This window comes from Crocodylus porosus, unplaced genomic scaffold, assembly GCF_001723895.1.
Source record: "Crocodylus porosus isolate Cpor-Errol unplaced genomic scaffold, CroPor_comp1, whole genome shotgun sequence".
Taxonomy (NCBI): domain Eukaryota; kingdom Metazoa; phylum Chordata; order Crocodylia; family Crocodylidae; genus Crocodylus; species Crocodylus porosus.
In genome coordinates, this window is record NW_017728912.1 from 31552894 (window position 1) to 31578971 (window position 26078).

The window sequence follows — 26078 nt, forward strand, 5'->3', positions numbered from 1 at the left end:
TAAATATGGGCTTTTTCTAACTAATTCCAGTAGTTCTCCAGTTAGCATGCTAAATCAAAGAAGACCTACAGTTTGGGGGTTTTTTTCCTTTAGAATTGTATGAGAGGGCTTCAAAAAACACTTTCAAAAACTGCACAATGCTGTTTTACCAATAGATTTAATCCCAATAGCCTTGCTCCTCCTCTTTGCCAGGCCTTATCACTGTTGCACACACCAGTTATTTCATTGAGTTTCTGAATCTCAGTTCACCCAAATGAAGTGGCCCTGAGCAGCTGGAAGATGTGTTTAAAAAAAAAAAAAAAAAGAGAAGTTCCCAGCAGTGGAACAAGAGAATAAAACAAGTCCCAGTGTCAATTATGTACTGAAGAGGTTCAAGTCAAATAGTAACATAACTTACATACTTTGGCTAAAGAGGCTGGTTTTTAGCCACAGTGTGTCCCCTGTTGTGAATGTTAAAACACATGCTAAGGGCATGTGCGCTCAATTTTTCACTCTTAAAGAAGTACAGAATTGCAAACACTCATGCAGGTCAAGGATGTGATAAGCATTTACTACTTTTTGAGGGGAATGCTACTGCTAGATTATGGCATGGAACAGCCTTGATAATATGGCCTCAAAGCAGACACTGGGCATTTTAATTTCTCCTCACATAATATGCCAAAAATACTGCAACCCCTTACCTTGTAAGTAGAAAGAACTTAAAACAGGAGCAAAAAATATTTCATTACGTTAGCAATAAGCTATGAGCTGACAACATCTACAAATACTGAAAAGTAAGTAAATAAGGGCTATTGACTTTGACAGGGTATCTGATAGTTCATGACCAATAACACCCAAGTAGTCTAAATGCCCAAATACTTAAGTCATTGAGAAATATTCTAATAATCTCAACAATGAGTTACTTCCCCATTTAAGTCTATCAGTCCAATATCAATAGTAGTGCCTTTATTCTCTTGTAATTATGACACAGCATAACTGTTGTTTCTCTTTTTGCAGCTGATGGTGCAGAGCTGTGACACAGAGGACTGTATCATTGATGCACAGTTTACGTTAGCATTTTGGAAAGCTGCAGTCACTAGGCTTTTCCAGCCCAATAATCAGTTCCCTGTCCCCATTCATTCAGCCTTCTAATATTGTTTTGCTTTCACACTTTTTGCAAACATACAAATAAACAGGATTCACAATGGACTACAAATCTTTTTATTTCTATTTACAAAAAGTAAAGCTCAACATCATTAAACAAGGCATTAGGAAATACAAACCAGGCTCTCACACAAAACATGCACCATTTTAAAACATTTTGGATGCTGAACGTCAAGTACATTAGAACAACAGCTTCCACGTATGCCATGTCAATTAAAACAAAACCTTTTGAAGGCTAAACACTCATCATACGAGGTGCAATACTCATTGACATTAGCTCTTGGAAGAGGAGTTTACAGGCGTATGGCATTCGCACCAAGGAAATCTGGAAAGAAAATAAATAAGTTTACTATAGAGTAGTCAAGTGAAGACCAACTAACTGGGTAAATCATGATGTAGCAGGAACAATTTACAAATTATTGGTCCAGTGCTTCATACAAAGTTAAATTTGACCACTCTTCAGTGACAAATCTGAAACCTCAACTCTTCAAACTCCACGGCAAGAAATGAAACACTCCTTTAAGTGTCTACAGAGTTCAGACTAATACAGGAACAGTGTTTGTAATTTATTTTTCAAGAGGTTAAAATCTATAGAGTAAGAAATCTCCTATCTTACATTCTTAAGATAGTTTAATTTGGTATATTGCTGAAAATTAAGCTCTGTTTAACAGCTGCAAGAAAAAACAGGCAAGGTAAACAACTGTCTAAAATTTATGCTTAAGTACAAGATTTCATATTTAAAATTCAAAGCTTGTGATTATTTTTTAAGAACCACCGTGTTATAAAACTTAATTGTCTCCATAAACATTTAACAAGAAGAAAATATGAGTATACACAAATGTTGCCTTATCAACTACATTAAAATGTAGTTAAGATTTTCTGCACGCAACTCATTAGTAGCAACAAAAGCAATAGCTTGCACTTCAGAAGTCAGCAGTATATACAAAAATAACGGCCTTCAATAATTTTACTCATCTGTTCCATCACTCCGTTAAGAAAATAGCTCTAAATAATAACAAAGCACATTAATTTAGATTTACAAGAGCAGTATGTAAGTAACTCCAACCAGAAATTAGCACCTTAAATATGACATTTATGTAAGTTATTTCCTCATAACCCAAACTTAATGGGCTGCTCTGAATGGATATAGCAGAGTGGCCAACCAATAGAATTAACGTTCTTCCTGAGTTTTACTGTATCAGTTATTTTTCTCCAAGAAGCTGAGATTTAGTTCTCTTTTAGGTAAGTTATATGAAAACAACAACCACTGCTCAGCGCAACATTGGTTGGAAATTTCATTTAAGGATTTTATAAACAGTCAGAACTCCCTAGGACAGAGGGAAGCATCCAAGTCAACTGAAACTCGTGGACTGCCCCATCATTATTTAAACAAGCCTGCATTTATTGCACATTTAACTGTTACTCTGTCTTCTACCCCACCAATCACCGTATTTTTTTTAAACATTTGCTCAACTGCTAGCAATCTTAGCAGATGAAATCCATACATACCTGTGTTTTATTACGACATCCCCTGCACTCATAGGTGTGCGTCCTGGTGTTGGCTATTGCCATTATTCCACAGAGATTGCAAACATGAACTTGGTATGGATCTGAAGCTTCAAACAACCTCTCTCTCAAAAACTGAGCTGCTCCATGAGCAATCTGACAATCACGCTCCATTTCTCCAAAACGAAGGCCACCATCACTGTGGGGGGGGAAGTGATACGACATTTTGCCATGAAGTTAAAAAGCAGAGCTTCCAGTTACAAATACAGCAACCATTCAGTAGATAAACATCTACAGTGTAATAGGCAGTTAGTGGGGGGAATGTACTCAGAAAGTTAGGCATATATCACCTTCTCTCCAAGACTACTGGGGGGATATCAAGAGGCATTTATAAACTGCTGAGGCCCCCAGCCACATGGCTAAAAAAAGACTTCTTAAACAGATGTCAGCAGTGCTCAGGCAATCATCAGCCAAAGCATAACTCCACATTGATATTCTGTTACAAATGACTTAAGTCATGCCATACTTGTCCAAACTCAAGTACACCAAAATCTGATTTACACAGACAGCTACTCAATAAGCCAATTAAGTCATAGGTGCACAGCTGACACAGCCAATTTCCTCCCATCTGAGCAACACAGACATGTGACTTTGTGGAAGCTAATCAAATCAAAACCCAATAAATATTCTTACCGTGATCTACCTTCCATGGGCTGTCTGTTAAGAATCTGAATTGGCCCTCTGGCACGAGAATGGATTTTATCATCTACCATATGTTTCAGCCGCTGGTAGTAAGTAGGACCAATGAAGATTTGTGATGTGATTTTGCGACCAGTGAAACCATTATAAAGAACCTGAAAGCAAGCATAAGCAGAACTACTGAAGCATATGTTTAACTATACATACTAAGAACAAAATTTATCAAAAGGAATGAAAGATGCAGAATTGGCATTTTGAGCATTATACCTCGTTTCCTCTCAGATGATAGCCATAATCTGATAACAAATTGGAAATCTTCTGCACATTGACAGCATCATTAAAAGGTGTAGCATCACCAATTTCTCCCTTGTTTGCTGATACCTATGGGAGGAAAAAACAGGAAACTTTACAGAGATCTTTGCTCACGTTATGTGTACCTAAAGTGATCAAACTGGACACAAAACTACTTGAAAAGGCAAACTTTTCACTGTTGAAATACAAGGACTCAATGCTCAGAACAGTATCTAACTTAACTTTAAAGTTACGTATATGTTTATATAAAAACAAAAAAAGGTTTGCAGATACAGTTTTTAAAAATACTCCCATTAACCTAACTGCTACCCATTTTTGTTTCATGGGTAAAGGAACATCCACAGGACTTCTTAGGGTTAGTTATACTTGTAAAGTGGTTCTGTAAATAAAAGCCACAAAGAACTACTATGAAAAAGCACACTATTTTAACCCACTGAATTTGCCACCGGGGTGTTCCCTGAAGACATTACTATATTTTTGGTTTTATACTGGGAACTCAACCAGCATCCTTTGAAGCATTAACAAACAACAAGGACCACAAGCTTTTCCAAGAGATAAAGGAAATTTAGTTGAGGTTCCTCATATTTTACTTCATGCAGCAAATCATTCTCCTTACCTTCCCTTGAAGGCATTCAATCAAGTGACCAATTGTCATACGAGAAGGAATGGCATGGGGGTTGATGATGATGTCAGGTGTGATACCCTCACACGTGAAAGGCATATCCTAAAGTAGAAAAGAATGGTACTCAGTACCCCTAGTTTTTCAACAAATGCTGTTCAGACTGAATATATCTAAGATGTGTATTTAAGAAATGCATACAGATTGAAGAAGCATGTGTTTGGAAGGATGTAAAATTCAAACTAAATTTTAAAGCTCTATGTTAAGGATAAGTAACCACAAGCAATTCACTCTTGCAAGGAGGGCCCAGTGTAAAAATCAAAAATACAAGTACAGGAGTGGAAAAAAAAAGTCACTACCTCTTGTCTATACTGGATACCACAGGTTCCTTTCTGACCATGTCTACTAGCAAATTTATCACCAATTTGCGGGATTCTAACAGAACGCACCTAGAGGTGATGAAAGACAGCAATTCAATAACAAAAAGACCCACAAGGAAAAAAAGTGTTAGCCAGAAGACATGCAGACCAGCACTTACCCTAATTTTGCAAAACTTGTATCCTTCCTGATTGAGAGTAACCATGACCTGATCTACAATACCAGTCTCACTAGTTCGTAGGAAAGTGCTACAGTCTCTTTTTGTGAAACGTCTGTTAGTGCTTTCCAGTTCATCTTCATTCTCTGGCAGAGTTACTGTTTTGCCTATGATGACGTCATCTCCTGACACACGTACACCAGGTGCTATCAAACCATCATCATCTAATTTGTCATAGATGGCATGCCTCATACCTGAAGAAAGACAACTAAATTCAGATTGCACCACCCTTCAAAACAGTTCCACACAAGAGTAAGTATTGTGTTCTCAGACTAGCAGACTTCACATTTGTATTTTGTCCCAGCCTCTAGTGTTGTGAACTCATAACATGTTATCAACTGTAGACTTCAATATAGATGCTCTGGAAGTACTCAAAACATACCAGTTGATAAAAAACACACACTGTGCTGAGAAATTTCATCCATTTTATTCTTTTTGGTGCAATAAAGGGTCAAATAATGTTAACAAACAACTCTACCTAGTGAAGTCCGAGTACTAATCACAGCCTTTTCTATCTGTCAGCATGACTTACCCTGGCAAGTTTCACGTGTAGGTTTTTCAAAAACTTCTTCTTGGTCAAAGCCTTTCTTGGACTCTTGTTCTTTGTATGACCGATAAAACACAGACCTGAAATAAAGTTTTATAAAGAATCTTGAGTACTGAGACCAGCACTGCTTTTTCAAGTTGTGTAATCTCAACAGCACCAGAACCACACGCAAGTCTCACAAGACCATATAACCAAAGTTACCAATAATGACGCACAAAGCAAGAAAGAATGCTTTGGTCCCAAGCATCAACTTGCTATTGATAAACCACACCTCTCCAGGGGTTACTGATTAATGCAGAACCCTACAATGACTTCTATAATCTTTTCCCAGGTGGTGCCAAGCTGCCTACAAGTATGTGCTGGCCCCTGGGACCTCAGCATTCCCTATATACCTTTAAAAAAAAAAAGCCCCTGTTATTCCTATAGATCAGTGGTTTTCAACCCATCATTTGCCGGCCTCAAAAATTTTAAATGAAGGTATGGACACCTCTGAATTGTAAGTGTGGGTATTCACATACTTCTGATTGATCACAGTCATCTTTCACAGACCCCTTACTCTGCAGACCCTGAGGGGTCTGCAGGTCACACGTTGAAGAACTACTGCAACAGATCACAACCACCTTGATAACAAGTCAAGGTGCATCTCTTTCCTTGCCTTTTACTAGCAAGTGGCAAGGGCATGGGCTGTGCCTTTATTTATATGTTTCAGAGACACCAAGCACACAAGTGCTACTGTAACAAATGTACGCTCCCAATCTTATCTTCAAAGATGTCATTCGTATTTGACAAGGGTTCAGCTAGCCCCAGCATGTGCCAGAGTGCGACACAAAGGCATTTTGCTGGCCATGTGCGGTTCAAGACTGACAGTAGGGAAGAAGCTTAAGCTGCACTGCCGCAACATGGATCAGGCCCATCACAGTTCCCCCACCATCTGCCTCTTGGCATGCCAACATCTTCCAAGTACAGGTTGGGTTTTTTGGCACTATGCCCAAAATTATTGGCAACTCCTGGTCTATGGGTACTAGACCCACTCATCACCTCTTCCCCCTCGATCCTTCCTGCCTCCTACCTGCTCTACCACATTCCTGTTCCTGCTAGGGCACTACATGGATTCCCTTTTCCCCCCACTTCCCTGCCAGACTGCATCTCACCCCGGCACTAAACAATAACTAGTTTGATAACCAGTTATCACTGCACTTAAATGGATTTAACCAGGGGTGGTCAAAATGCAACCCATGGGCCAGATGTGGCCTGCCAGGCCATTCTATCCAGCCTGCGGGGCCCCTAAAAAATTTAGAAAATTAATATTTATCTGCCCCTGGCTGCCTGTCATGTGGCCCTCAATCACTTGCCCAAACTCAGTAAGCAACCTTCCACCTGAAGTAATTGCCCACCCCTGAGTTAAACAGTTAATTGTTTAACCTTTTACATCCCTAAAAGTTATGTCATTTTTAACCACGTGGAAGAGTAGCCAGTCAAGAATGTGCATCAGTTAGTACGTTACAAGATGTAGTTGCATGTACCCTTAGCAAAAGTGAGTTAAATAACTGACTTTAATGCTAAATGAAACAACATTAAAGCTACTACAATTTCACTGAAGCAGCATGCAGATGCAAGTTATAGCACAGAAAGCTTATACTCCTATCAATTATTATATTTGTCTATAACTGATGTTGCTTGTCTGAAAACTTGGTTTAAACAATCCTCCATACAGGCCTGTAACTGAATTATATCATGAAGTCACAATGGCTAGAATCAAAGCAGTCCAATCCAAATTATCTTGCATTTAAATGCACTTATAAGAAGATTCAAATACAGTGGGTACATCTACATGAAACACTAACTGCATAGTAGCGTGCTGGGCAAAGCCAGTGCTAATATGCTACTGCGCAGTAGGATTAAGCTACTGTACAGTTACCATCTGAAAAACCCCATGTGCCAGTGCTACTGAACAACAGTGCATGTTACTGCGCATTGATTTAGCAGCAACTGCAGCACATTAATGAATGTGTAGACATACCCAGAGAATAAGAGTAGGAAAAAGGCTGGTTGGGAAAGCATGTCATTGAAGAACATCCCTGTTTATTTACTGAGGTTATTTTTGCATCTTGTGGTAGTTTTAACATTGGAAAAATCTTTTTAGGGAAAAAAGGGTTACTGTGCATTTTGAACAGGCTATCACCCCTTCTTGGCAGTATGTCAAAAAGTACAACTCTGCCCTTTAACAGTAAACATGTGTCCAGAGGCTTTGGAAAGATATGCACATCTGTTACATAGCCGAATAAAAACGGTGAAAAAAAAAAACAAACAAAAACTGGTCTTCAATTTAGGAAAATCAAATAGAGAAATTTTCTACAGTTCAAAGTTATACCTGAAAAACCCTCTATCAACAGCTGATCGATTCATAATGACTGAGTCTTCTTGATTATATCCAGTGTACGAGGCAATAGCCACAATGGAGTTGATACCTGTAAATACATTAGGACAATTAGGACCCGCAGACCATACAGGAATAATTTCTTCACTCAAGATTAGTTGCATTCCACAGATTTACAATGCTTTCCCAGTTATTAAGGAAAAGCTTCATGACAAATGCACAAAACAAGATTTGATATTGAATAGATGCAAACTTAAGTACACAGCAAATTAGAGCCTTCATCGATACAACAGTGACCCCTTGTGGATGATCTAGCAAATACCAATATAAAACATCCTTCTCAAGAGCTGATTGTTTCTGGTTTGATTTTGTTCAAGATGCTGTACACCTGGTCTTCAGCATCCATGCTACTAGCTCATTAGTACTGCCTTCAAGTTTATGGTAACTAAAGACAGTATGAATCACCAGAAGTTATACTGAAGCCTTTAAATAGTGTTATTCTTGTAAATTTTATGTTTTAGGTCTACCTAACATTATACAACATACCTGCTGGCAGCTCTCTAAATCGCAAGTACTCCATAGAACGTGTAGTCACAAGTGGTTTTTGAGGATAATATAGTACATGGGCTAGCGTATCCATACGAACGTGAAAATTTGTGATATAAACTCCCATTGCCTGTTTACCCATAGCAGACTGGTATGTGTTCCTAGGAGACTATAAAGGACAAGAAAAGTAGTAGTAAAAATATACCCATTAAAAACTCTTCATGGACATACATGTCTGCGTGTGCAATAGGTACCTTTAATTTCTATTTCTAGTATATTACACCAATTATTATTTATTCTACTTAATTTCAAAACCAAGACAACCAAAACAGTGGTGTTACTAACCTGGTTGTGATCTGGAAAAGGAATAATGGATGCACATACTCCCAGTATCATGGATGGGTGAATTTCACAGTGGGTGTAAGTTGAACAATATGCAACTCCTTTCTCTTGTAAATCATCCGGAGTCATTGCCAGCATCACAGTTTCTTCTTCCAGAGTATCAATGTATTCTACTACACCACTGGCCACAAGATCCTGCCAACTAAACAATCAAGTTACACTGATGTTCAATACCTTAAATCCCAAATACAGTGCAATACAGATTTCACTGGCACCATCAAAAAACAAGACTTATTTGAGAAGTTATACTACTGGCTCTGGTTTAAATAATAAATCACAGTGCCTTGCAAAAAGCAACATGCTGCAGAAAGAATACTCTGCAGAGTCCTCCAGTTTGACCCAAAAGAGGTTACAGCTTCAACTAGTTTCTTTCAAACTTCTCAAAGCTTGTTTGAAAACTAGAGGTGCTTACCTCTCTTCTTGTATTTCTGGAGATTTCCTACCTGTAGTTGTTATACTCCCGTTCTTTCAGTTGGTCAATATGCCTCTTCTTCAACAGCAACTTCTGCTTTTCCACAATTAAAAGCGGCCGGCAGATTCTGCCGGCATCAGTATAGATACGAATTTCTCGCTCTCTAATATCCCGAATCATGGAGACCTATGGGAGCAAGATGCAAAACAATGGGTATACACAGTGGAGCCTTTCAATAAACCATGCAATAGGTAAAAGTCAAAAGCACATGCAAGTGGGATTTCTTACAAAAATGTTCTCCAAACTGGAAGCCTTTCTGCTTTTGTCAAGCAATGGAGTTTAAGGTCACGGTATCAGGGGTCCAACATGAAAAAGGGCACTTTTTTTAAGCTGATCCCTCCTTAAAATGTGAACTGGCTTCCCAATCACTAAGAATTTCTGATACATGTATTTGACACCTTCAAAAAGGGTATCATGCCTATTATGCACCATTTTTGCAGCCAGAACTTCAAAATTAACGTGGAAATTTTACCTCTGACACAATGATGTCCATCTGACGACGCAGTTTTCTCAGTGTATTCATAAGCTGTTCTGGATCTTTGTGTATTCCTACCCAGCAGCCATTAACAAATATCTTGGTGGCACTATGAAATAAAAAAGCCGAAGGATACTTAGAAAAGCTCTTTTTGGATGAAAAGTTTAATTTAGAAACCCAAATTCATACATACTCTGCAATGGCTGCTGGAGAGATTTCTTCCAGATTTTCCATACTCCATTCTTCTAAAAATTCCAGAATTGGGGATGGCTGAGACCCCACAGAAATGTAAGCCATAAGGGCTAAATTTTTCACAAGTCCTACTGCATGGCCCTAAACAAAGAGAATGTTTTTTGTTTTTCAAGCCAACATGTCTTCAAAAAAAAAAAAGATCGGAGTTTCCAAAAACCTTATAAAAAGAAGTTCTAGTGGACTTATAACTAGGAGTGCACCAATAAAAATTTTTTTGGCCAATATTAACCAGCCATATCTGCCAATACCAATTTGACTGCCCGTATGCAGCCACACAGCTTGGAAAGCAGCAACCAGCTGTTAAGTCTTGTGGGGGGGAAATCAAGGCCCCCTCCCCCACAGCGAGGGAGGGAACAGGGCTGGGGCAGGCAATGCCCAGCCAGGGTGGGATGGGGCAGGGGACAGAGCCATAGGTGGCTCCCACTACTACATGCACCCCTGGGGGCTGTGTGCCCCCCTGGATCTGTGCATGGGGCAAGGGTGGGCTGGCTACATCCACCCCAAAATTCACTGTAGCTCCCCTCCCACTGCTGCTGCCACCCACCCCAAACACAGCCCCAGCCCAGCCCTCCTGCCAGGAAGAGGCCAGAGCAGTCCCAAGCCCCAACCCACCCTTGCCCCACACACAAATCCAGGGGGCACATGCTCCCTATGCCTCCCCCAGTGGTGCATGCAGCAGCCAGAACTTCTCCTCCCCTCTAGGCCCCTCACACCCCCTGGACAAGCTGCCCAAGGCTCCATCCTACACCCCTGCCCCAGCCAAGCAGCACCTGCCCCTGTCCCACTCCCTCCTTCACTGTGGGGGGCCTTGATCTGCCCCCCGACCAAGCCCCTTCCTCCCACAAACTTACTGGCCGGACACTGCTCTCCAAGCTGCCGCGCTACATTCCTGGTCATGCACATGCTGCAGCTGCGCACATGCATGCGGCATACATCAGTGATATTATTGGCCACAATAATGTCAATTTTCCTTTCATCGGTGCCAATACAATATGAACTGATATATCGGTGCACCTCTACTTGCAACTACTTTATTACAAATTCTTATGATGTCACTACAGATTATCCATAATATATGAAATCTTAAAAAAACATTAAAAATAACTCAAGTGATCTATCACAAGAAAACTAGCTATTAAATGACATACACAAATGAAAGCAAATATACTTTATATTAGTTTGAATGACGTTACCTCTGGTGTCTCAGCAGGGCACACCATTCCCCACAGCGTGTTGTGTAGTTGCCTGGGCTTTGCTAATTTACCGTCTCTACCAATAGGAGAATTCAAGCGTCGCAAGTGGGAAAGTGTGGATGCAAAGGTCAGGCGATTTAACACCTGCATACAATAGTGAGTTGTTAAAAATCAGACACCCAAGCAGTATTCTTCATTTCCAAACTCATCTCTAATTACTCTGCCTTATCCATTACTGAATGGCTACTGAAACAATGGGTTGACTACTATTTAAACTGACAGCCATCTTTATCTTTATGCCTTTCAAAGAAAAAATGAAAGACAGAGGGCAAGTCTTTCAGCTCATCATACTCATTTCAGGTCAGGGTTTACACTTTTGCTGGTATTATTGCTTAGAAATCTAAGTTTTTACATTTTCATACCAGCACAAACCCTATAGTATAGGAGGAGTTACCCCAGCCTAGACAACACCTGCCTAACTACATTACCTGAGATACTCCTGCTCGGGCCTGGTGAGCTTTCTTTTGATCACCCCAATTTCCAGTTGCTAATGAATACTTCAGACCATCTGAAATGATCCTGGTTTTAATTGCCAGTTCCAAGTTGAAATCTTTTCCTCTGTCAATAAATTTTTGTGCATATATCCGCACCTCTTTCAGTAAGTTCTTAAACATTCTGTTAAAGAAACAACCAGAAAATGTAATTGTAGCAACCAATACTACAGCAGTTCAATAGCATATTTACTCAAATCCAAAATAAAGTTTTTTCCCCCCCATTCAACATGGGGAGCCTCCTCTTGGATTTGAGTACAAGCTGGGGGAGCCAAGTAGCTGCTGTGGGTTAGACTCCAGCTCTGACCTGCAGCCTCTGCACACCCCCTGGTCCCATAGCTACAGGTTGTGAGGGGAAATACTGGGGGCATGCAGGTACCATGCAGGGGGGAGGGAGTGTCAGGACACAGGCACCAGGGGGCAAGGAGTAGGGGATTAAGCCACCTATATCCCATTGCCTGCCCACTTCCCTCCCCGCTTCCCACCACCTGCCTCACTGCAGCAGCAAGGGGAACAAATCTAAGATGACTTCCAAAAATTAGATTCTATACATGGACAAATTTAACAAATTTATGTTTTCCATGTACAGAATCTCATTACTGAGGGGTCTTCTTAAATTCAAAGTCATCTTGCATTCAACTAAATACAGTATTATAAAAAAGTTAGCTTAGAAAAATATTCTAAAGAATGCCTCAAAATAGAATACAGGAAAATAAGGCAAATCCTGCTTAGCCAGATTCTTAAAAAGGATTCAAGTTTTTTATATGGATAACAGATGCTGTCTGGTTACTGTAGACAACATAAATAGAAATCTCAACCCTCATGTTTCAGGGCATATGGCAATCAAGATGTGCCTTCTGCTGAGATCTTTCATATGCAAGGTTTACTCCGTAAGTGTCCCTCCAAAGAAACTTCTTGCACCTTCTGAGGAATCTGTTACCTTGCCTCAGTCAATTGTTCGCATCTGCCTTGACAAACCAATGGTTTGCTCTAGTCTGGGCAATTTTTATGCTTCCAATAATTATTATATGAGATTAAAAACCCCCACAAAAATGCTTTTTCAGTATTAGGATACTCTTAAATACAAAGAAGGAATTTGTTTGGTTTACCCTCTGAACAAAAAAGCTAACAAAGGCCCAGCAAGATCCAGTCTTTTGTTGCCATAATGATCTCTGTCATCAAGTTCTCTTCTGCCCAGAGCTGCCAGTAATAATCTATGAACCATGTACCTAATAAAAATAAAGATGTTTTAATTAGGCAGACATTCATCACCAAGAACAGCTGTTTTATCAAACACAAAAAAGACCATATGCTATAATTTTCAATTCCAGACCAAATGACCTACTACAGTTCTAAATTTAATAAACACAAGCCCTAAAAATCCATGCTAGTTTAGATAATTACAGCTAAAATTAGAATTAAAAAAACCTCTGCACCTTGACCTAGACAACCAGTATACTGGCCCAAATAAACTGAACATAGCTGCACATGAGCACAGAATAAAGTCTCTTGGGTTAGGGACTCCTCTTCCACACCAATATGCAGGGAACAAGATGGCAGCACCCAAATAGTTTTAAGATATTCAAATATACTACATGGTCTTTTGGTAATCCTCTGCATAAGTAGTACACTGTCAATCCAAAAAAAGTGAAGCATCTACCTCTTTTATCACTAATACCAGAAGCAGATTTTCACTACTTGTGTCATTTATGTTTTACTCGCTTATTAGCTTGAAATGTGTAGTTGAACCAAAGGACACTTGTAAGGATCTACTGCCACAAGTTTGGAACTGCAAACGTACAGAAGAATCTGTCAACCAGTTCTTGTATTTCATAAATATGTAAACTAAACTTTGAACCAATCTGAGTTGCCCATGTTCCTTTCAGTTGGGTGACAGAACGTTTAAGACAAACTGACATACCCCAGAAAATAGGCCTTTTTTGTTTCACAGAAGTCACTGACGCCAACATGTGGAAGCATTTCTTTCTGTAAGACTTCTTTTGCATACTTAATTCTTTTCTCTTTGGTAACACCGGGCTTTGCACCTCTTGAGCCAATGAAATTTAATGCAACATTCTGTTCCTGGATGACAAATGCTTCGTCCAAGGAAGGTTTGACCTAAAAGCACACAAATCAGTAAAACCATGAAGCATCCATTGATGGTTCAAAGTGTCAATTACATAAGCACAGTTTGTGAATTCTATTCAGAGATTTTTAGCTCTGAAGCAAGCTCAAATACAACTTCTAAATATTTTTCAGTTTTAACTATAGCATTATGACACCTTTCTTTGGGGAGCGGGGACAGCAAGTTATTCATATATTCAAGAGTAAGACCTCAATACATTGCTATGTCCACAGAATAATTTTGGTCACAAGAAAAAAAATGTTAAATTCCACTGGTAAAGGGAAGATGTTTTAATGTAACAAAGCTGTACTGGCTTAAGTGAGGGGTGAGAAACTGTGGCCCCAGGCCAGATCCAGACTACAGGATTCCTCATGGGCTGGACACTGCACCACCCTGGGGGAAGTACAACAGGCATCTTCAAGTCAGTTGGTCACTTGTCATGGCAGGAGCATATGAACAGTGGTAGGCCAGGCACACACAGGGCAACTCAGGGCTGCTTTACACAGCTTGTGCGTGCTCCCTGCCACCTATGCCCATATCTACTAGGCCCCCAGGGCTCTGGATTCTGAAGCAGGCCATACCCACCAACAGCCATGCCCCCAAAAGTTTCTGGCCTGCCAATAGCTTGGCAGGCCAGATAAAGCAACTTCACAAGCCAGATCCAGCCCATTAGCTACCCTGACAAGAGTCACTATAAACATTAGCCTCTCTTATGATACTTCTAGCACAATCAATGACGGAACTTTAAAAGCAATGTTTTCATTACTGAATTTAAGTATAGCTTTTCAGTCGTCTTCATAACTGAAAGAGGCACATATAGATTTTCACCTGTCACAAAGATACCTAGACTACTCCATACTTCAAAATACACATGGAGTTTGTAGCTGTTTCACCTTAAAGCAGGAGTTTAGCCACTGATTTCAGACTAAGTGAAGATAAGCCAGGTCTCTTCTAGTCTCCAACAAGTGCTTTGTTCGCTTACATAAGCACCAGAATTGTTTTTGGCAGATAACTGATTTTACCCAATATAATAAAAGAAAAAACAAGTAAGGTCCAAACAGTAAAAGTCCAGGTGTGAACAAGACATTGTTACCACAGTAAAAGGACTCACACTTCAAACAAACATACTTTAATGTTAAGTGATCCCACATCTATTTCATTATGTAATGTACATTACCATTTCCATCATCTCAGGATCTTCAAAATCATAAATGATGTGCTCTAAAATGTCTCTGTCAGATACAAAACCTAATGCACGGAAGACAATGATAATGGGCACTTCCTGCTTGATATAGGGTAATGTTGCAACAATGCGCTGACCTATAGCACTCTTCTTAGCACCCTAAATGGTAGAAAAAAAAACAGATCAACCTTGAATACATTTATCATGAAAATCTTAAAACTTTTTCTGTCATTTCAAATGATTCACTTATTCATGCTAATCTTAAAATGATGCTGAGAATGCCTTCCCTTATGCCCATTGAACACTGGTTAGGGAACTCATTTGAGGGGAGGAAATTCCAGGCTCGTATCCTTTCTCCACCTGATCTAGAACGCAGGTTTGAACTGAGGTCTCTCCCACTTCCTAGGAACAGTGAGTGCCCTAACCACCAAGCTGGAGTATTAAAAGGAATACAGGACTGGAAGAACCTCCTAGGTTCAAGTCAAGCTGCTTATCACAGCTCCACTTAAAAATCCAGCTTCCTTTTTTTGCCTCCTACTATTGAAAAGAAGTTGCAGAATTTCATTTCTCTGATAAAAAAAACCTTCTAATTTCCAGCGTAAACTGAATTGTGGCCTGTTTACACATACTTGCACCCAGGCAAACATTTTTCTTTTGCCTTAGTAGCTGTTCTCCCTTATGCTGACCCAGTATGCATTTACAAAAAACAATCATGTTTTCCCACCTCAACCTTCATTTTGCTTTTTATTAGATAGGTAACTCAACTCCCTTGATCATCCTTCTCTCTCCTTGCCCAATTTGTAACATACTTCGGTATTTGTTTGTGGGCAAGAGACACTCTGCAGCATGCTGATTATGGCATCTTCCTGTCCTTAATTAGGTCTCTCATCTCAGGTAGGCATTCCATTAACTAAGCTACAGGTACTGGGGCATCATCTCAGTTCTGCATATGGCACCCAAGTCCCCTTAGGGATCTAGTCATTATCTTTTTTTAAAGAAAGCTTCCAAAACCCAAAATGTAAATTTGTCTGTGTACAAGCAAAGTGTCACTAGATTCTCCACAGATTCCTGTTTCAGACTAACCTGAAATAATTCCCCTTCCACCTCACCATACCCTTCTTTCATCTATCTGGCAACTGAATTCAGTATTTTTCCAACTATTCCTAATGCAAAACCCATTCATTTGAACTTTTAGTAACTTGTTGTCAGATAAGGGTTGGTGGGTGTCAATATGTTACATCCAACACAATTTTTGCAAAACCCAAATGTAAACAGCACGAGCTATTACACAGTAAAAATAACTCCTAAAAACTGTGAAAAAATATAAGCCCAAGCAACAAAAAAAGTTATTAAACTGTTGGTTATGCATACCTGCCCACCTCTGGCCAGCATGCTAACCCATATTGTACTTGTTGGTCGAGAAGAATTCTCTAGACAGGATCTACACTCTCCCGTGTAAGCATATTTTGAGTCTTTTTTTGCAAACACATACACTGTGTTTGTAGCCATTTTCTCTTGAGCAATCAGAACCTATATGGAAAACAAAATGCTAGTAAGTAACCAAAGAAAAATTATGCTTAATTACCAGCCCTAACAGTGAAATTAGATTATTTTTGTCATCACACAAGAAGGAAAAGTTCTGCAAACCAAAATTATATCCACGACAACAGCTGTATGGGGTCTTCAGGGGATCTGCACAGGTGCAGAGAAAACAAAACTGACAATAACTGATGGATGAGACAGAAAGGAACAGATCCTCCTGTAAGTTGGTTCTTCAGAGCTGGAGCAAATAACTTTTTCCATCACTAAAGCAAATGCATAAAACTAAACAACAAGGAAGTTAGCTGGCCACCTTCTGAAGCAGACTCACCTCCATCAAAAAGGGGGTGGAAAAAAAAAAAGAGAAAAAAGCACAAGGCCCGGATCCAGTTGTGCAGGCACATGCAGTTTGTAGTGCCGCAAGCTGCACATGTTGCATGTTAATTGTGCAAGGTGCTGCTAATTTGCAGTGCTGGGGCAAAATTTGCACGCCAGGATTTCCTGGTAGCAAAACAAACAAAAAAAAAATAATAAAAGAAACTATGGAAGAAAAGTGGTGCAAAGCATGCCAAATGGCATGCGCTAGAACAAATGCAGAAACAGGGAGGCAGGCAGCCCATCTCTGCCTGCTGCAGAGCCCCTGTGCTACAGCACTCTGCTCGTCAGCTGGCTGGGTTGCACTGTGCCTCAAGACAGGAGACCAGGCAGCCCTAGGCTGGCTCCTCCCCCATCTTGAGGCACACTATGCCCCAACCAGCTGTTCTGTGGCTAATTGGGGTACAGGGTGCCTCAACATGGTGGCTCCACATGTCTCAGTGTGGGGGCTCTGCAGCAGAGCCCGTGCTGAGGCATGCAGAGACACACTACACCCCAGCCAGCCAGGAAGCAGCTAGCTGGAGCACAAGGTGCCACACCACAGGGGCTTCACAGCATATAGGGACAAGAGAGGACGCAGCTCTGGGTTGCCTGCTCTCCCATCTCTATGTGCCACTCCCTGACTGGCTGAGGCACAGGGTGCCTCACTATGGTTATGCACTGCAACAAAAAGTAGCAGCACAAAATTTTTGCTGCTGTAAGCACACACCCCTGCTTGTGTGTGCATGGCCAAGATATTCAGTAGTATTCCAGGTAAAAGAGTTTCAAAAACTGATGGCAGAGAGGAACGGGTCTTGTAGCAGACAAAAATGGTGGATCAGCAGGACTTCATGAGGGTCTACAGAAGTAAATAAGAGTTCAGGGATTTTTACAGGAGAATAAAACCTCTACACTACTGCTGGAGTACACTGAGAGAAAAATGTTTATGCCTAGAGCAGAAGCCCCTTCAGTATACAATACCAATTTATTTTTTTCCCCACTCAAACTTTTCATGCAAAATATTATTCTTTACCTTTTCTGATCCATTAATAATGAAGTAGCCACCAGGGTCAAGAGGACATTCATTCAACTCACAAAGATCACGATCAGTCAAGCCATTCAATAAGCAGTATGTTGAACGCAACATAATGGGAATTTTTCCAATAAATGTTTTCTGATGCTGTGTCTGTAACTGGTCCTCTCCTTCTTTAATAACTGTTTTAGTTATGTCCACATACAAGGGGGCAGAATACCTATTAAAAAGAAAATGTTAGTGTTTCCACACCAAGATTACATAATCTAGAACAGTGGTTCTCAACTACTCTATACTCAAGGCACCCCTCCATAACTTTTCTGAATTTAGCAGCACACCATTTCAAAAAAAAATTTCACTCAGGTTTCTGACTGCAGAAAAATAATCTAGCAATTTTTCTGTTGCAACAAACTCAGGAAGGCCACAACAGGTCAGGTTATATTTGATGCTATGAAATGCTATTTGAAATTCCTGGTATTATCCCATGAATTGTCTAGATGTCTGCATAACCATCAGTTGTAATACTGCACAGCACACCACAGCACCCAAGTGCTCTGTCAGCTCAGTTGAGAATCACTGCTCTAAAAAGGATTAAACAAGGAATTGATAAAAAGTTATTCCAAATACTCACTGTTAGTGTTATGTACTCTCATGAATTTGAAACATCTTTTGTATTTAAAAATATCTTGAGCTAGATTTTAGGTAAGACAGCAATTCCTAGATTTACAGAATATGCTTAAAATTCAAAAAAAAAAAAATCAATAAGAGACAGACACAATATCTATCATCTGGCAAGTCATTTTCTCTTACGTAAGGTTTCTCAGTCTGGCTTCATTGGGCATCATGGGTGAAGGTGCACCATCTCTTTCCCAGTGCGTAGGTTTGGAGAGGTAAATCTGTTCAAACTTCAGAAGATATCGGGGCTGAAAAATAAAACAATCTGAATCAGTATGGTAAGCCACATTACAAGTGCAGGAGCTCAAGAGTTCATTTAATACACATACAATATGGAAGCACTTCACACTCGGAAGAACTAGTGCTTCTAAATCATGATACACAAAGTTACAGTTTTAACAGCTCCTTAGCCTCAGTAACACAAAGATGTAGGGCACACTCATAGCTGGGATTAACGGGGAACTCTGGACAGGTTTATTTATAGGGAAAGATTCAACATAGTTTGCCTTAACCATGATTCAGTTATTGGGAGGAAGGGAAATCCAGGTAAAAAGACATAACCACCAACAAATAAACTGAAGAGTTAAAATAGTAAAAGGATCTGGCATAAGAGGTTATTTACTCAAACTAATAGGATAACAAAAGGGAAAAATGAGGAAGCAAAAGAGATGTTTTCTGACAATTTAATACATTTAAACATGCATTAGTGTCAGAACTGATGGGGGCAGAGATATTTATGAATGATAAACTGACAAATCACAGGAAAAACAGTGTGGGAAACAATCCTACACTAGTTTGGGTTGAGAACACTAATGGGAGAAAAGCAGGCTTGGCCTAAAAGTAGGGATGCAAAAGGTTAAACATTTAAACAAAAAGTATATTTATACCACTAATGCATTACTGGTTAATGTTTAGTGCAGGGTGCAGTCTGGCAGAGAAGGGAAGTGGTACCTGGTGCCTCAGGAACAGGAAGGTGGCAGGACAGGCAGAGGGGAGGGAAACTAGTACCCAAAGCTAGTCTGCTCCCTCCCTCCCTGCATGCTGGGATAGATCCTGGCTTGCTGCTGCTGCCTGTGGCTTCACATAGGCTGTGTTGTCTGGCAGGGATTACCTCCGCCTCCTCCCCTCCCTGTCAAAGGCCCTGGGGAGTGGGTCCCAGCAGCAGCCGTGTTCCTGCGCTACTCTGGACAGATGGCTGCAGTCCCATGGCAAGGTGGGGTGGCACAGAGCAGGCACTGACCCAGGGCTCTGCACTCCACAGCCAGGACTAGGTATGCTGTTGGTTAACCATTTAAGCTATATCATTGAAGGAGGTTAAAAAGATTTTTTTTAATCAATATTTATATCCCTACCTAAGGAGGTCATCTGCATCTCTAGATTCTGCTTATGGATTGGTATACATTTGCTAAATGATATATTTTACTGCCTGGTACTGTATAATGAAGAAGTCACATAATTAAATTTGTGGAAACAAAATCATTTCCTAAAGAGTATCAATGTTTATTGGGCCAGAAAGGAAACAAAGTTTAAAAATCTGAGCTGAGGCACACAGTATCGTGAATTCTACCACTGCTTGACCAGCTGCAAAAAATTCCAAATCAAAAGCAAGATTCCTGGGAGTCCTCAACACCACAAAGCCAGTAACATTCTAATCATACTTGTATTCTTCTTCTAAGGCTTACCGCTTCAGCATCTGAGGACACTACATACTATCAAGTTTGGACAAAAATTTGAAACACCTTAACATCTTGCAGGCAAGGACAGCGACACATTAGGAGCGTGGTCAGAGTGACAAAACTCCAAGGGGTTTCCTCTATGCAGCAGCATCCTCTTCCAATTTCCTCCCCGTATAAATCCCTCATATGAACTATCCTACCTATTTAGTACTAAGATATAGCAAAGTTCCTTGGCAAGATAAACTGGGGAGGGGGAAAGAGATGACAAAATACAGCTTTCAAAAAGGTGTAAGCTGTTCTTCATGCCTAAAGTAACAACTCTCCTTATTTGTTTGCCCATGCCAAAGTCAGATGTGTATTCAACTGACCTGGGAATACAGACAAGGCAGAAAAGACACCATTCCAAAAATATGTTAAGTACTGTATTTAAAATCATAAGCTGTTCAGTTTTCACATTGTGACCTTGTTTCAGAAATGATTTAACAGTTTCTAAGTCTGTTAAATGCAAAAATCTATTAAACAACAGAATGTAATGATTCTTTTAAATGTGTATCTTGTTCACATCGATTTTCTATAGCTGAGCAGTAGCAAATTTATGAATGAAGAAGATTTATATATTCCAATTCTTACTAATTGATACAATTTTCCTTTTGGAAAAAGGTATCTGTATAACATACATCCCAATCGTATTTAAAAGCTTTGCTTTCCACAGAAGTCTTCACCTGTTACTCTGAATGAAATTATGAGAAAATACGAGTCTTTCAGCAATTAAAATTTTTTTGAAAATCATTCTACTCAGTTTTATTTTAAACTTCATAGAAATAAGATCCTGAAGCAATACATTCCTTTCCCCTCAACTGAGAGTCATGTTTCTCAAATTAAGCTCCAGTCATTCAAGGACAATATCATCAACCTCCACATTAAGTTAGGCAATGGTTGCTTGGATTAATTTAGCTTTGATTAGTCAACTAATTCTTCAAGATGTTCCGTGTACAGACCTCACTCATGGTGAACATACAACTAGCCACAAAAAATTGTTAGATGCGACATGTACTGCATACCCTCAAGAGCATCACTCTTCAGACACAAAGATTGGGCTAATGATCACCACTCAGCTTCTTTCTGGATTAGAATGCAGAAAACAAGGACTCCAAGCTTTAGAGGATTTTCATGTACAAGACATCCCAAAGAATGAGTTACTGAAGAAAAAGTTGTTTCGTACAAGCGTCCATGTGGCCCCGTTGCCAGACACACATTTTTTGAATTACACTAGGGGCAGCAGAAAGGACTAATTCAGGGGGTGGCAACGTTTTTGAGCAGAGTGCCAAAAACACCCACAACCTGGACTTGCAAGATGTTGGCATGCCGGAGCAGACAGCAGGGGAACCATGAAGGACCTAATCCTTATTGTGGCAGTGCGGCCCCAGCTGATCTTCCCTGTCGCACATCCCGAGGCATGCATACACCTGCCACCTGCAACTAGCTGCATCTGGCTCCACAGACCCTGGTGCAGCTGCCTGCAGCCTCCTGGCTGCCTGCCAAAGCCAACCCCAATTCTGGGGAGGCCCTTGCCACCTGCCACAGAGCCACCATCTGCTGCAAGCAGTTGGAAGGAGGCTGCAAGCAGCTGCATGGGGGTCCACAGAGCCCTAGCCCAGCTTGGTGCTGGTGGTGGATGCATGTGTGCCTTGGGGCTGACAGCAGGGATGGGATTGAGGCTGCGCTGCCACAACAAGGATCTGGCCTCTCATGGCTCCCCCACCATTTGCCCAGAGGTGTGCATGCCAACCAAAATGGCTTCACATGCCACACACATGCCTGGGGTTGCCTACCCCTGGTCTAAGTGGAGCATTTTGAAACTCGGTAATGACTTTCAGATGCCAGGAAGTGAAGGCTGATGTACTTCCTGGCAGTGGATTCACTGACACACGGAAATTGGTTATGCAAGTCAAGCATAACAAACCAACACAAAGGATCACTGTGAGGAATCTGGTGAGATGTGGCGAGCAATACTGACTAGGTATAATCCCCCTTTCTTTTCCGATACCACGCCCTAATTCCATTTTTAAAGTGGTATTGTATTTACATATGAATATACCCACCTAACTGTGGGTATTTTTTCCTGAGAAACAAAACTGCACTCCTTGGGCATCACTAGAACTTGCAGGGGGTTGGACCAGATGATCTCCTGAGGTCCTTTCCAACCCTAATTTTCTGATTCTATAACTTTTCTGTAACAGTACACAGGGCAAAATGTACATGCAGAGGAGCCCAGCCACTTGCCTTTGGTAGAAAACCCAAAGGCTATTTAGTTCCACAGGCTTAAAACTAGGACTGCCCCTCTACATATTACAGCTTACTCTGCTACATCAGAAAGTGCTTTGGCAGCATTCTATGGCAGATTTCCAATAGGTGAAATATTTAAGGCAGTTAACAGTGGCTCAATTTAAACATCACTAACTAGCCTCTAGTGTCAGCTTTCTAGGTCAAACACTTAGCTTGATTTGCCAGTTCTAAAGTCTTTACTTAAATGAGCTTTTAGCTACCACGAGTGGGATCCACATGTACACATACAAAACCTCTTGATATCTGTTTTAACATCCTTTGCAACACCTAACTCAAACTGACTTTGGCAATTTGTAATTTATCCCTATAGCACTTAACCTTTAAGAGAAAACCTTCTTTACTAATTAGATCTTGTTTCTGTTCCTCATAGGCTCTCTACTCACAGGGGAAATTGAGATGCACCTCACCTAAGAGGAAAAAGAAAGTTTGATTGGCTTGCTTGATTTAGCAAAATAACAGTCCGATTCCCATTCAGCCTTCATCTAAAAATACTAAACTAAAGGATAATGTTGGCACAGGAACACACAGGTATGAATTATCCATGAATAAGTGTAGGCTGTTAATTAGAAGGTTCCTAACCAACAGAATATCGAGATTCTGGACCAGCCTTTCAACCTTGCGTTCGACTACTTGCTCATTCCGATTGTCCTCTGTCAATAACGCATTTCCTTGCAATTGTATGACCTTGCAGTAACGGAGATCCTGCTGCTACAGTCATTTAACTGTATTCTTGGTCTTGTGATTGAAGAAAAAAAAAAGTAGTGGGACACAGTAACTTTCCAAGTGGCAGGAGACTTTATGCACTGCAGAAATACACAGTTAAAAGATTAAACAGAACTGGTAGTTCCATTCTTGTGAAACAAAAGTAATATCAGCTTATTGAGGTAAATACCATTTTAGTCAGTACACCTGAAAAGTGATTTGACTCTACAAGGTTTCCTCTTACCGGCTCTTCCACTTCTCCTGTAGCATGCTGCGCTTCAGCTTGCAGATCAATAGGCGGTGCATCTTCAACAATTCTCTGTACAGACATCTGGATGAACTCATCAAAAGAATCCAGCTGCTGTCGGACCAAGCCCTTCTCATCAAAGTAGGAGCTTAGGGAAAAAACAATGTACATTCAGTTACTGAACAAGACTTATTATTTTTTAAAATAAAATGATACTTTGCAAGCCATGTTTAAAAATCCAGAGAATATGTACGGTCTTCAAAACCAATCACTGAAATATGAAATGAATTGGTTCGTTTTCTTCTCCTAACAGAATATTCAAATATGGCCCTTCCAAAAGGAATTGCCATGACACAGGATAGGATCTAATGCGTAAACTAAGTGTATCCTAAGGAAAAAAAATGCACTGAGTTCCCACAACTACTTTCCCCATTAACCAGACACAAAGGCTTGCAAAACAACTAATCTTTGGGAATTTACAGGTAAAGCAGCTGTGTACCACTTTTCATCTGGTCTTATATTTTTAAAGTGACAGCATTTATGATTCTAGACACAGTTTTGGAATTTCCATCCAATTCCAGATTCAATGCATCACATCAGAAGGTATATAACTACTACCAAAATGCCTTATTATGTTTCAGAGAGTTACCTAATAACAATCCAGCATGCTTCTTGCCACAAGTCAGGAGTGATTTCATCATCGTCTTCATCATATTGCATATCTGACAAGAAAGCAAAACCCTGAACTCAGACTAAGAACTATCATGTAACCATGCACTGGATATCCATTAGCAGAAAAATAACTTATTTACATACAGCTTTCCAATGAGCTTAGTACAACAAGCAAGGCTACATTGCACTGTATTTCAAATAGAATACAGAAATCTTTATTTGTCCATGGGTCCTTAACAGAAAAGAGGAAAAGGCAGGGGCAGCAGTGAGGGGCACAACCCTGCACTGCTGCCCACACTGCTCCCATACACACACAGGAAGGGTGGCAGGGCAGTGGGGAGCTGGGAGCAGGCAGCTTTCTGCACCTCCCGTTGTGCCCTGCTGGGTTTCAAAGCTGGAGGGCAGCACAGCAGGGAGCACTGCTGGTATGTGCTGCCTCCCTGGAGCCCAGGGCCAGGTCTGGGGGGCAGCTGGGGCTGGGGCCAAGAGGCTACAAACAACTGCTGACCTCCCGGCCTGGCCCTGGCCGCAGCTGTCTCCCAGCCCCAGGTTCTGGGACAGTAGCAGGTACTAACACTAGCACTGGGGCCGGGGCCAGGGAGGCAGTAGCTGTTTGTAGCCTCCCAGCTGCAGGTGGCCACAGCTCTGGGTAGCTGCTGATAGCCACGAAGCCTGGGCTGCTCCCAGCAGGGCTTGCAGCATGCATGTTGGGAGCAGCCCAGGCTCCCAGCTGGCAGCAGCTACCCAGAGCCGGAGCCAGCTGCAGCCAGAAGGCTGCAAGCAGCTGCTGCCTCCCTAGCCCCATGAGGCATGCTGGCATTAAAACATTAAGTTTTAATTTACTTTGCTTCTTACAGTTAAGCAACAGTTCTCATTACTCTCAATATCCTCTGAATACAACCTACACCCCTGGAATATTCTTAACAGCACTTCAAAGTTGTGCAGCTCTGGGTACAGTGAATACCAGTAAAGGCAAATACCAGTAAATAAGTTGGTCTGAACTCAATACAAAGACTGAGGGAAGGGGATGGAGGCTCCCTGCTTCCGACAGCTAGGATGCCACTTCAGGGGCTCACTTCCAAAAAAAACTCTGCAAGCCCTGGCAACCCACTCAACATCACCAACTCTCCACCTTTTGGCCTTTCTTCTGATGCCACAGCCCCTCAGAAAACACCGGCTCCTTGCTGCCACTGGTTCTTGACCAAGGAAAAAACACTACGCCGGTCCTGTGTGGCCCCGACTTGCAGGAGCACCCCCCACCCCCGGGTGGCTTTGGATAGTGGGGAGCCCCTACTGCATCTGGCACACTACATGTGTCAGCTCCCTGAAGCTAAGCAGGTACAGCTCTGCTCTACTCCTGCTTGGGAGGCTGCCCTTTGACAGCCTTGAAGGTGCAGGAGGTCGAACCTCCCCCCCAAAGTCGCCGCGTCCTGCACAGGTTTGCGGGCGCACGATGGGCGGAGGGGAGGGGCGCAAAGCGAACCCACGTTCTCTTCCCCGCCCCGGAATGGAACAGGCCTCCCCCAGCTAAGGCAGGAGTGGGCCCTGGTGTTCCCCCGGCCCGCGGCGCTGCGCACTCACCCTCGTCTGCGTCGTACATGGCGGCGATTGAGGCGAGCGGACAGCTCAGAACAAGACCGGGAAAGAAAGCAGCGGCACGCCACCAGCTCCAGAAACAGCAGAGCAGCGAATGCGCCGGGCGCACTACGGCTGCGCCGAGTCCTCGGTCACTGTTTCGCGGGTTACGTTACGTCCTTGCGTCACTTCCGGGTCGGTACTATGGCTGCGCAAGAAACCGAGCCTCTGAGCTCCACCCACCAGCTTCCACCAAAGAAAG

The 26078-nt window shown here is 41.4% G+C and overlaps 2 protein-coding genes across 2 annotated transcripts in view; one reads left to right on the plus strand and one right to left on the minus strand.

The window, feature by feature from the left end:
• Positions 1 to 1188, plus strand: part of IGFBP7 (insulin like growth factor binding protein 7) — a gene marked incomplete at its 5' end in the record, with an annotated part of 38830 nt that extends 37642 nt beyond the window's left edge. The window contains one exon of the mRNA XM_019534229.1: positions 997 to 1188. Coding sequence (XP_019389774.1) covers positions 997 to 1016 — 20 coding nt within the window. The remainder of the gene's footprint in view (positions 1 to 996) is intronic.
• POLR2B (RNA polymerase II subunit B) lies at positions 1185 to 25939 on the minus strand. Its single transcript, XM_019534228.1, has 25 exons — positions 25823 to 25939; positions 24219 to 24291; positions 23567 to 23717; positions 18734 to 18846; positions 17924 to 18143; positions 16369 to 16527; positions 14992 to 15156; positions 13611 to 13807; positions 12799 to 12918; positions 11627 to 11813; positions 11139 to 11282; positions 9887 to 10026; positions 9691 to 9802; positions 9190 to 9344; positions 8690 to 8888; positions 8345 to 8513; positions 7793 to 7889; positions 5407 to 5501; positions 4818 to 5068; positions 4639 to 4728; positions 4277 to 4384; positions 3616 to 3729; positions 3343 to 3503; positions 2653 to 2848; positions 1185 to 1468 (listed from the first exon to the last, which is right to left on the minus strand). The coding sequence occupies exons 1-25, from the start codon at positions 25839 to 25841 to the stop codon at positions 1379 to 1381; spliced, it is 3525 nt and encodes a 1174-aa protein (XP_019389773.1). The 5' UTR covers positions 25842 to 25939; the 3' UTR covers positions 1185 to 1378.
• Between the last annotated feature and the right edge of the window lie 139 nt (positions 25940 to 26078).